This window comes from Labrus mixtus, chromosome 5, assembly GCF_963584025.1.
Source record: "Labrus mixtus chromosome 5, fLabMix1.1, whole genome shotgun sequence".
NCBI classification, from domain to species: Eukaryota; Metazoa; Chordata; class Actinopteri; order Labriformes; family Labridae; genus Labrus; species Labrus mixtus.
The window spans coordinates 14853437-14866204 of NC_083616.1; the positions used below are offsets into that span (position 1 = coordinate 14853437).

At 39.6% G+C, this 12768-nt stretch overlaps 1 protein-coding gene across 5 annotated transcripts in view; it reads right to left on the bottom strand.

Annotated features, from left to right (window-relative positions):
- The window catches only part of pip5k1bb (phosphatidylinositol-4-phosphate 5-kinase, type I, beta b), a 43119-nt gene that overhangs the window by 1812 nt on the left and 28539 nt on the right, over window positions 1-12768 (bottom strand). For all 5 annotated transcript variants that reach the window (XM_061038018.1, XM_061038017.1, XM_061038015.1 and 2 more), the window contains exons 8-13: window positions 6773-6975; window positions 6301-6384; window positions 4843-4891; window positions 4643-4727; window positions 2866-3024; window positions 1498-1624 (exon numbers count right to left, since the gene is read on the bottom strand). In XM_061038018.1, the coding sequence (XP_060894001.1) occupies window positions 1498-1624; window positions 2866-3024; window positions 4643-4727; window positions 4843-4891; window positions 6301-6384; window positions 6773-6975 (707 nt within the window). The remainder of the gene's footprint in view (window positions 1-1497; window positions 1625-2865; window positions 3025-4642; window positions 4728-4842; window positions 4892-6300; window positions 6385-6772; window positions 6976-12768) is intronic.

A 12768-nucleotide genomic window follows, 5' to 3' on the forward strand; every position in this document is an offset into this window, starting at 1 on the left:
TCTGTTCAGAGACTCTTAGAAACGTCCTACAGGAAATTAACAAAATCTGAAGATTTGAAAGATTTGAAAACAATGACTTTGTCAAAATGAAACCTTTGCTTGGATATGTTGTACCACAGATGATCATATGTAGCATTATAGATAAGCACTGAGCATAAGAACGGGATTTTGAAGACATTTTTGGTTTTAGATTAAAAAAAAGCTAAAAATGTTATCTCTGAATGCTAAACAGGACGGATATTATTAACACAACCACAGCATGGAACATACATGAAGTCCTTTTAAAAAGAACCTACAGTTAACAAAAACTAAAAAAAAAAAAACATCAAACTAGACACAAACACATGTAATCTAATTATGGTATGAAATGGTGCAATAACAGACTGCATCTATTCAAACTTATAGCGTTTTCATATTCAGCCACCAGGGGGCGATATGAGTGTTATCATTATATGAAGATCAGGTGACTCCCTGATATATTCAGGAATGTGTTTTTACCCTTTATGACATGTGACTGACTACTTTTGTGTTCAAAGTCAGAAAAAAAGCCAGGTAGAGAAATATACGTGTAGACATAAATGGATGAATAAGAAGAGAGATACATGTAAATAACAGCTCCATGTTTAAACATGCCTTCCTGGGTGCATCCTAACATGAGGTGTTGCTAGTGAAACGGGCAGAGCGGCTGTCAAACATGGATGTTTGTTGGTTTGTATACAGTTTCCACTGTACTGATTGTTCCTCCTTTGTCACAGGGTTTCTGCAGCATAATGGCACTAAGTAAGGCCGTGTCAAAGTCGCTGTTTAAATATTTATGAAGACAGTTGACAGAACAATGTCAGAGCAGCAGCAGGTGACTGATGAGGGGACAAGACCAGACGAGTCACACAATGGTGCCTCGGAAAGGGAGCTGAACCTGATACTGCTGGACAGATTGAGAGGTGAGAGATGGAAACGACGAGAGCAAAGACGGTGAAGTGTGAAACTGCCCTTTACTAAAAGCCAGAGTATTTAGTAGATAAGAAGGGCAATCACCTATTACTATAATACAGTGATTATGAATACATAATGTATAGTAAACAGGCGTCTCTACAAGGTTTCAAGAGTGTGAACGTGTCTGGGAAAAGGAAGTTATTGAACTTGGCACCATAACCAAGCATAACTCAACTTTTAACTGCACACTCAATGTGTTGTAGGCTGTGTGTGTTTGTGTGCTGGATGCATGTGTTCGAGCCAGCTGAGTGACTCACCTGCCCCATGACCCATGTCACCAATAAGACCATGTCAAAATAGAGCACAGGTGACAATAAAGTGTGTGAGGGAGTGTGTGTTTGCGTTGGGAGTGGCCAATTTGCATGCCTTCCTTCCCGTCCTGATGTCAATCATGTGTACAGTAACCTCATATAAACTACCAGACCTGCTGATAAATCAACAGAGTGTCCTGATATAATGGGAGCAATGAGGGAGAGTAAAAAAAAAAACAAGCAGACACTGCACCTCTCTTCTGTTTGGTTGTCTACGTTGACAAAGATGGAGGAGGTGGAGATGGTTCCCATGGAGGAGCCCTCGTAGAAAGACGGGATGGCAGGGACAAGATCAGGACGATCGTACGAACCAAACACAACTGAGGAGAAAATCATGACATCATTTAAACAAAGGAAAAGACGTGCTTTTCTGTTCCTATCTTCTCCTATAAGGACTGAACGTCTTTCAAAATACAAGGCCCCAGTTTGTATCCCGGGGTTTTTTCTTTAATTTGATGTTTTTGGGCCCCTGCAGGAATAACATATATCTGATTGAAAGCTTCTTCAAGTCCACTTACATGTTTTGGATACTCCTTTTTACAGCCAGAGTGGTATCCAAAAGGAGTAAACTGAACTTTTTTCATAAAATATGTTCCCCTTTAAGTGAGAAAACACTCATCAACTAACACTGACACCCATCATTTCTTGTGAAACCATAAATCCCCCATTAGTCAATCAATATGATCAAAAAAGCTAAGTGCAGGTGAACTGATCAAAACACAGAGCTGTCACTCATTATTTCCTCTTCATGTAATCCAACTGACTGAGACAAGAGAAGAGAATTTGAAGTAAGTTATATCATGAATGTTTAAACGTTCTTTTCTCCGTCCTCTTTCAGTCTCATTCACAGTACAAAGACATAAAGATTGTGCAATTCAAATTGCCTCATCGTATGTTGCATCACAGACCGGAGCTGATGGTTTGAGACGCTTAGTTGGAAAAAGTAAAACGTGAAGTTAAAGAGGAAACATGACACATTACTTCAGGCACACAATTGGTCATGTTTCTTATGACCAAATGCAAAGGTCAGACTCTGCTGCTGAACTTACCAATCATACAGTAACCAATCATTCAACGACACCTTCACCCTTCCTCACAGACCTGATTCATATAACTTCTTGTTCGGGGGTCAGATTGTAATCATGAGATAAAGTAAAAGAGGGAAGGTAAGTTAAACTACTCTATTATTTTATGCACACTGTGGATCTGAATGACTGTTTATAACAAGTTACAGTCTGTTTTCTTTCCATTATGGCCAACTGCTGTATCATCCAGTGACAGGCCCCCCCCCAAGGCTGTGCTGAAAGAACATTTTTATGGGCAAATGGAAGTGGCTGTTTATGAGTTTTTCTAAAAATGCTCCAAGTAAACCACAAAAAGTAAAACATGACTCAAACAGCGGATTAGAGGGCAGAGAAGTTGTTAAAGTGCATTTATGATCGAATCATTCAGGTTTTGAGTTTTTTAAAACATCCTTGTTGTTAAACATTCACGAGGTGAGATGTCTTACCAACAGAGGAAATTGCTTCAAGTAAACTATGGAAGCAAAGTTTTGCCGTACCTTGTCCATCCAGACTTGCCAGACTGCACGCTCCTCCCAGCCTGACCCTCCTGTCCTCCTCGTTCCTCTCATCCGCCTGTGATGAAAGGATCTCCTGTGAGGAAGACTTCAGAGCCGGGATGGATGTACGAGTCCTCTTTGAAGGGGAGAATCGAAGTGCTGCAGAGCAACAGAAAAAGAGAAAAGAAAAAGGAGCACACAAGTGAGATAAAGAACGTAAAAAAAGATTCAGGGAAACAGAAGGAGCAAGGGGAGAAGATAATTGGAGGGGATATTAGAAAGAGATGATGAATTTAATTGAAGCTATGTTCACACACAATACATCTCTATTGCTCTGCCTCCAAAATAATCAGCTAAGTTTCTGTACTGTTAAAATGCATAATGACAATTACACAAGTGTGCCCTAAGTCATCCTTTCCTCCAAAGCAGGGCATGAAATTAAATCCTTTCCCATCATCCCCCTCTGACGGGACTTGGCGATGGTTTATAGTGCCGCAAAATCCTCGAATCTCTGATTTTGCCCCCTCCACATGGTTGCATAACATTAACACTAAACGTGGTGCAAATGCACATTTCCAGAACTACTTCTTGAGGTTTTGCATAAAGCCACAGCTGCAACCTTCTGCAGATTCTGCTGGTGCATCTATGCAACTATGAGGTCTGCTTGGCTCATTTCTGCATGGTGAGGGGGATTTTCTTGAAGGGGATTAACCTAATCTTCATTTAAGGAGTTAAACGAAATATTTGTATCCAACTTAATGATTTGTGATTGTGTGCTTTTGTTACTGGATGGCAAAACAACAATTAAATTAAACCCTGCACATCACAGATCATGTGCATCAAATGCTTGAGAGTAGAAAAATAGAAAAAAGGAAAATGTTCCTTCTGTGAATCAAAGACAAAACAAGGAAACAATAATACTATAAATGTGACAAGTATGTTACGGCTGATGCAATAGAAAATTGAAACTGGCAAAAGTTTGACTTTCTCATCAGAGAAGAACTTCCTTCTTCCCATTACTCGCCCCTTCTCTTTGCTCTTTTGCAACACATGTTGGACAACAATCCTGGGTAACACTTTATAATAACCATCATCTATAAAGGGTAAATAAGGGTAAATAGATAGTAAATTAACCATGAGTTAATAGTTATTTACTGTTAACAAACAATTAAATTATAGTTAATAATGTTTGCTAATGATTTGTAATGCTATAATTTATGTTATGTTAACAGTTTATTGATGCACACATTATAACATTTCATACACTTTATAAAGTGTTTGTTAATGATGACCAAATGATGAAAAACCTTTAAGAGATGGTTTATAAAACATCTATAAACATTACAGAGACACATGGACCAGCTATTTGTTCATGGTTTGTAAATATTTTATAAAGCGTCTATTAACATTATTTGGATGGTTATTATGAAGTTGGAACTGAAGATTATAATCCCTTATTGATAGCTTGTAAAGTATCTATAAATATTTTTTAGATAAATAATGAATATTTTATCAATGATTAATAATTGGTTTATAAACCATCTACAAGCATCATCTGGATGGTTATTATAAAGTTGGAACTGAACTAACACTCCTGCATCAATAAACTGTTAACATAACATCAATTATAGCATTACATGTCATTAGCAAACATTATTAACTATCATTTCATTGTTTGTTAACATTAAATAACTATTAACTCATGGTTAATTAACTATCTATTTACCCTTTATAGATGATGGTTACTATAAAGTGTTACCCAATCCTGCAGACTTACGTTGGTTCTTCCTGAAGACCCGTGTGCTCATGAACTTGAGGAAGCGGCTGGCATAAAACCCGGGCCTGTGCACCGACACTGAGTCCTGAGGACAGGCAGAGAAAATGTTAGGCTTTTATCAGCACATGTAAAACTAAGACCAAATAAAAGGCTCATTCATGAAAGCAGCAGAGTCACATCTGAGCAGAGTATCCACTTACGCCATCATACACCAGAGCTTTCCACGAGTGTTCCAACTTTTTAATGAACCTGGAGAGAGAGAAAAAAAACAAGAAGAAAGCTTGTCATTAAGTACCCACTTGCCCAACAACCTTCTCTTTATACTTCCCCCTTCCCTGTTGGTATGACAAAAAACAAGGTCACTTTTCAGCTGTTGGCCAAAATAATCAAAGTTTGAGGTTATGTAAAAGTGTCTTAAAGAGAAGCATGCTACAATAAGATAAGGGACAAATTGGGCCTGCTCACCCTGCCTGTCTGACCTGATCTCAGCTCACCCACCATGAGTGCACCTGATGCCTCAATCAAACAGGCTCACAGAGATGTACGTGAAGCATTCAATTTACCCACGTTTGAAAAGCTGGAGTTTCCCCACACTTTTAGTCTCAGGACACAAAAAAAAGATCAAAAGTCTAGATAAAGAAGATTAATCGGCTGCTGTGTCCATTTATTTATCCATGGTGGATGGATACAAATGTCCTCAGTCCTTTTAGGAGTGTGATAAATCAACTTGTAGCTCTTTCCATCAATGCAGGCTGATGTTGAGAAGCCTGTGTCAAACATCAAACATTATCACATAGAAATATAAAAACATTATGCTGATGGTCTGGTTTGTTCTTGTAGGTCTTTAAGAGACATCAATATCAGTCTGTTTTATTCCAAAAAACTTCAGCCACCTGCACAAGTTTTTTTGGATGACTCTGCCTTTATGGGCTGTATCAGAAGGGCTCAGGGGACTGACTACAGGAGTGTGGTGGACTGGTTTGTGGAGTGCTATGTAGTGTGGACTAAACCACCTGCAGCTCAACACACAAAAATACAAAGGACTTGGTGGAGGACTTCAGGACACACACGACCTCTCCCAACGCGGTCATCATCAAGTGTAAAGAGGTGGACGTTGTGGATGATAAAATAACTGGGTGTCCACATTGGCAGTAAACTGGACTGCACTAAAAACACAGATGCAGTCTATAAGAAGGGTCAGAGCCGCCTGTATTTTCTCAGGAGATCCAGATCTTTCAATGTCTGCAGATGTTCCATCACTCGCATTTGCAATGTTACTTTACAGTTGGGATAAACCTGGCTTTGAATGTTTGACTATCATGTGCAACATTACTTTCCATATCAGGCTTTATTGTGTTTATTACAATATTCCTTCATGTCACTATTACTATAGCTTGCATATACAAAGCCTTCTTCCTGTGTTGTAATGTTGAAGCAACCTGGCACAAGAATTTCCTTCAGAATAAATAAAGTTGTATCTTATCTTATTTTAACCAGGTGAAAACTCTGGAGAGCTTTACCTAATCATGCTCATTCTCTGTTAATGGTCACATCTGTATCAGCGGCTACTGGAGAGGCATTTTACTGCTGATCAAGTCAATTGTTTTTATGACCCAACAAGTATTCAGATGAATTAATTCATCGATAAGTTACCATACCTATACGACTGTAGAATGTCGATGATACCCAGGAAGATGAGAAGCTTTTCCTCTTTGTGTGTTTTGGCGGGGATGCCACCCATCCTGAAACAGAGTAAGACACAACAGCAGCAGTCAAAGACTCGCAACTGTTTTTCTTTTGCAACGCATGAAACAATGTTTGTAAAAGGGCCCAGACGGTATTAGTGTTATCAGCTTTATTGCTGCTAATAAGCAGACCAGTGGCTGTGGCTGAAGTATGGTTATAAGAGAGCCGGACTGTGTGTACACTGTGTGAGTATTATGATCTTGGTTGTATAACTGTGTCTGTCAGAGAAAAGGTGGAGATTAAGAGACACACACAGACACACACACACACACACACACACACACACACACACACACACACACACACACACACACACACAGTCAGAGTATGTGTGGCCAAATATGTGTGCATAATGTGCGTTTTCCCCCAGCTGAGCCCACTCACGTGTCGTCTGTGGTGAGAGCTTCAGCTGCCTTGCCGTCTCCCTGGATGGACTCCATGGCGGTGGAGTAAAGCACCCTCTGACCCACAGGTCTCCTCCCGTCCCCCCCTGCCTGGCCTGGCTCACCCCCCTCTCTCTGGCTGTGGTCCAGGATGTGAACACCCAGCAGTAGGCTGTAGTCCATGATCTTAAAACTCTCCAGCACCTACAGGAAGTAACAAGACATGTGGTTAAAAGAAGAAATGCACAAAAAGTCCATTTACATGAATCAGATTGTAATAAACATCATATTTCCTGTGACCTGTTTGAACACTGAATGCAACTTTTCTTCTGGACTAAATCCTTCACCTGTAGCTCCCTGAAGGTGAATTCTCTAATGTGCTTCCCAGCTCAAAGGCCTTGAGCTTGCAAAAGAAAATCTCTGCTCAACCCAGGTTTGAGCAAAATAAACAAGGTGTTTCTCCACACTGAGCCAAGTGTTACACATTGACCCGTCTGAGGAGCCTTTTGCCCGGTTTCCCAGAAACTCTGCGACTTTCTGTCTCCCACTGCTCAAGCACAGCCGTCACGGCAAGACAAGGCGAGACAGAGAGGCAGGAGTCTGATCTGAGAACTGGATTAGGGTCACTGCCAGGTAGCTGGGCTTATCTGATGACCTAGACTGGACAAAAAAGTTACTGTTCTGGGTCATAATTCTTAAATTGAGCTTTAAATGAAGCATTAACAACATTAACAAGCATTAACAGAAATACAAAAAGTATAAATTGACAGAAATGGTGATTTGAATATTTTTTTTTACAAACAGTTTGAAAAAATACATTTAGTCCCTTAAATTCCCTTGATGTAAGAAATCAAAACCAAAAACCTTGTCTGTCAAAAAACTCCCTACGATTCCAAAATGTATGTTTCTAAAGTTGCTTCACAGATAAAGAAATAGTCAGAGCAAAACCTAAGCCTGATGTTTGTTTGAGGTTGATTATTATTGTCGAGGATAATCTCACTTATACAACTTAAACAACACATTGCTAAACCAATAGGATTAGAATCAACTAAAAAAAATCATATAGGCTATAATCAAAGAGAGTCGTGACTCAGAATCCAGAGAAAGCTGGCCTATCTGTGTGAAGAATGTGAGACCAAAAGAAGCTGACCTACAACTTCCTCTAGATGAGGCGTTTTCGATGCGTGGTCAGAGACGTTATTCGTGTCGGTTCTAAATACAATTTGCATTTGTATGAGAGACACACACATCCAGACTCAGACACACGAATACAAAATAGACATAAAGACAGACCCGTACAAACACTGGGGCTTTTGTTTGAGCTTTGCTTTTTCCATATCAACAATTTGCCTCCTGTCACTTGTACTCCCCCAGCCTATTCAAACTGCAGCCATTTTGAATAGAGCCACACACACCAGACTGCCTACAGACGGACATCACTGTTGGTCCTGGTCCCAGCTTTAGCCAGCACATAATCAAACCTTCACAGCAACAAAAAAACAAAAAACAGCAGCTTTTTCTGTTATTATTTTTTTCTGTGAGACTTTCTTTAGCTTCTTAAAACTAAAAGTGAGTGGAGTGGACTGTTTCTGATCCTCAGTGTTTGGGTGTCCACCTCAGCAACACTTCTCTATTCTTTTTTTAAATACAGCGTCGTTGTTTTGTTGTCTGATCTTGGCCAAACCATTTATATTTTTCACTAAATTAAAACGTGAAGCCCTTCTCTGCCTAACTAACAGTCAGTACGAGCTCCACTGTGCTCACCATGGTGCCTCACTTTGCAGTGACATTTACACACTGCATGCTTCTTAACTATGAGTCGTTTTGCTGTGACATTAAGCCTGGGTTCAGTTACAATCACAGGGCTGACACTGCTCTACTATACATCAATTATTCATTAGTACAACCTGCTACTACCCGTATTACTACCACATTAGATGAAGGATAGCTGGGTGTGACTTGAGCAGTCATATAACACTTCAGTTAATGACGACTCAGCCTCACATGTAGAGTTAACAATAGGACATAACGCAGTACTCTTATTCATCTTCCACATAAACCTAGTTCATAAAACTCACTTGTCTTGTTTATTTTTAGCAAATTGTTGTCATTGTAAAGGGACTGTGTACAATATTAAACATTCATGTTTCCATTTGATGCATTGTACCTTAGAGCTCATTTACATCTGCAGTCGCTTGGCAGGTCACCTTGTAACAGCTGTCCATTGTTGTAGAACTACTGTATTAGATTACATTGGATTGAACCCAAGCACTTTATGAACTGTAAACCAAATGTATTTTTCATCTCCTTATAAAGTATCCAGTACAACAAAAAAGTTCACAGATTCAGACAAAATCTGTGAATTCCAAATTATGTGTTAATGTTTTCCAGTCCAAGCAATACTAGTTTATTAATACCATACAGTCAGCAGGAGATCAGCAACAACAAAAAAACATTATAGGCGGCCTTAGACCTGGGTTATAAAAAGGTTACAGCCATGTGCTGTGACTGTGGTTCAGGATCTTTGTTGTAGCTGCACTGACTTCTGACTGCAAGGTCAGAGACGCCCTTACTTTTCCGCAGCTGAGCGTGAGAGAAACCATTGTTGTCACAGCATCACATGGCCGCGGAGAGGGGGAACATACAGTAAATTGTTGTTTATGATTGGCCAGGCTTCTGTGCCACTTCCAAGAATGCATGCCTACATTGAATCCTTATATCGACTCTTGTTCAAACGTGAAATTGAAGAACTCCTGTTTCGCTGATTCTCAAGCAGAATTGAGACAAAGCTGCACAAGATGTCATTGTGTCAGGGTTGTCACAGAAATGATGAGATTACTACACCTACACATTTTGCTGAGAGGAAAAACCTCTGGACAGCCTGACATCTTCAACAGCATCACTAAATTCATCACATCTTAATCACAGCTCAGCACAGTCACGGTAACGCAACAGGGACATGATTTAATTCTCAGTGAAATCAGACTCACCCATCAGGAAATACCATGAACACACATTCACTCACACTTTCTTTCTCTCTGTACATTAGAGTTCAACATGAATTATTAATGCCTTGTGTTGTTTTGGCATTATGGGAGTATCAGGGGAGCTGCAGAGAAAAGACTAAAAGGAACAAATATCGGATTCCCGGAAAGTCATTGCTACTCCTCTTCTGCTCATTTTTTGAGCTTTGCGCTTTAACTTTCACCTCCCACATTCCTATGAAACAGAAATCACAGCGTTTCAAGCAAAGCAAAAACAGTAAAAATGTACTTTCCAGAGGCCTCACCAAACATTCTTTAATAGGACAACTATCTCCCCCCCTCATTTCCTTGTTCACTAAACGCCTCGCACCCCCTGTCGCTTGGTGTTTGCAGACCCTCCTCTGTGTTTTGATCAGCAGCCTCTCCTGGGGTGACAGGGTTAGCTGCTTACTCATGAAAATGGACGCTGATTCTGCTTAGAGGGCACTTTGCTTCCCGCTCAGGAGGCGAGAGCAGGAAGCCGTGACAATAACAAACTGTACAGCACAGAGTCTGTCACAGCTGCTGGTCAACACTCTCATTCACATAAACACAACACAATATACATTACACATGTGGCATACAGAGGCCTGCACTGTACATGAACACATATAGGAAGGCTGTGCATGTTGCAAACTGTTAATATGAGTGTGCTTTCAGGTTTCATTAAAGAAACCACTGACTTAGCAAGAAGGGAGGATATCTTTCTGAGAACAAAGAGGAAGTCGCCAAAGTCAGCATATTAGTTAATGATGAGAGGAGCCATAACATGACGAGATCACTTGAATTTCCCTGGAAAACTTTAAACAAACATCACAAGACCCAGGTTTGTCCAAAAGCAGTCGAGATACGATTTGACTTAAGATGTGGAAAAGTCACAGTTGTTCACATCTGCTTACACAGTATGGATTAAGATCTCCACTTTCTCACATGAGCAACACTGAACAACAAACTAGTGTGGGAAAAACTGAATACTCTTCCATAAATCAGAAAGTCATGTTATTTCATCATTTAAGTATTAATTATTAAGATCTTTTACTAAAGCAACATGACTAATGACTAATACTTGTAGAAGCCCTGCAATAGAAAAGTTCACATATTTAAGAATAAAGTCAGCACAGATAATAATATTATTACCACATTATACTCATTTACAAAAGAAGAAAGAAAGTAGTCACCAATGCCTCATTTCAAATCAGGATTTTTCAGCTGAGCTGAAGTTCATTTTTAACATTGTTTTAATGGGTTGCAACTCATGATAATTTTAACAACGGATTTCATCATCATTTTATTGATAATAAGTTTGGTTGTTTAATTTGAAGAGAAGAAAATCTAATCAAACTGATTAAAAAAGATGTCAGTATTACTCAGAGTCAAAAGGGAACCTTCACAGTGATTGTGTAGTTCGACTTCCAATGACTTATTCATTTCACTACGACAGTGTAGTAAAAGTACAATATCTCCATCTGAAATGTTGAAGCATTAGATGAAAATATTCAAGTAAAGTACAATTATGTCCACTACTTTGGTATCTTCTAAAATAAATCTTCTTTTTCATTAACTCAGAAAGGAGAGGAGAGAAGAGAGTAGAGCTCTGTTACCTAACAGGACAAACTAAATATACCCACAGCATCACACTGTTCATTAACGCTAATTCAGTTTCATGCGTCATGCTATAAAGCCATCAAGGTTTTTTTATTCCAATTTCCCACACACTAAAAATGTGAACTTTAAGCTGAGGCTGGTGATATGGAAGTCATTAAGTCATTAGCTGTGTGGTGCCATGCCGGGTCGCCAGTTCTGACAGGTTTCAGGACGGTCCCAGCAGCAAGTCTGACAGGAAGTCTCAGTTACAGGTCTGTGGGCTTTTTCTGATACACTGACCGCCACTCTCTGATGTACGTCGCTTTGGATAAAAGCGTCTGCTAAGTGAACTGTAACATTGTAACACTTACAGTAAGATCCTGGTCAGGTTCCAGTGGCCGTATTCACAATAAATCTGAGAATCCTCCGAGAGAATCCTAACTTGGCCTAACACATCCTAGCAACGGGGCACCGGTAGCATAGCAGTTATAGCATGTACTGTATAGGGGTCAAAGTCCTTTAGAGCGGGCTGCACGGGTCTGAATCAGGCTCACTTCCCACATGTCGTTCCCCAGTCTCTCTCTCTCTCTCTCTCTCGCCCTCGTTTCTGACTCTATCTGATCTACTTCTAAAACAGAGGCACAAAATCCCCCCCTTTCTATCAAAGAGTCCAAGCTTAGGTGTGATATAGGAACATTCTCGGAGCAACTCAAAGCGAGAAAGGGACAGAAACTTTTATCGCAGTGAGGCGGCGTGGTCAACTAGGTAAGACACTTTTTCAGAAGCTGTGATTGGTTGATTCAAAACATGGTGAAAAACAAGCTCTCTTAGTGATAACTGGCATAGAAGGACACTGAAATTGATTGAACCCAATCACAGCTTCAGTCAGACATGGTGTAATTATGAACAATATGCAATTATCATCTCTGTTGAATAATGTGTAAGGCATAATTTAAAAGTAAATAGCTTACACATGAAAACACATGGCCACTCGTGCAGCAGCCTCTTCACGTGCTGACATGCAGTTACATTAGCATGTTAAGGGCCGTTAATCATGCACTGAAAAAAGTGAAAAAAGGATTGAAATGTCTGCTAGGGCTGGGAATATGGCTTAAATATAAAATCATATTTTGTCACACCAAACTCGATTCATGATTTTAATCAATTTATTTCCTATAAAACAAAAAAATACATAAATGGCAAAGTTGTGACTCGAAATATGTTTTGCTCATGCTTACATTTTATCAATAAAATGTAACTAAAAAGCCTGAAACTGAATTTCCCTTTGAATATTAACAAAGTAACCTGAATTTCTCTTTAGGGGTTCAAATGCAAGCTGTAAACGTGTCTTTAAAAGTGCACTATGCAGTTTCAGGCTACAGCGTAGTAC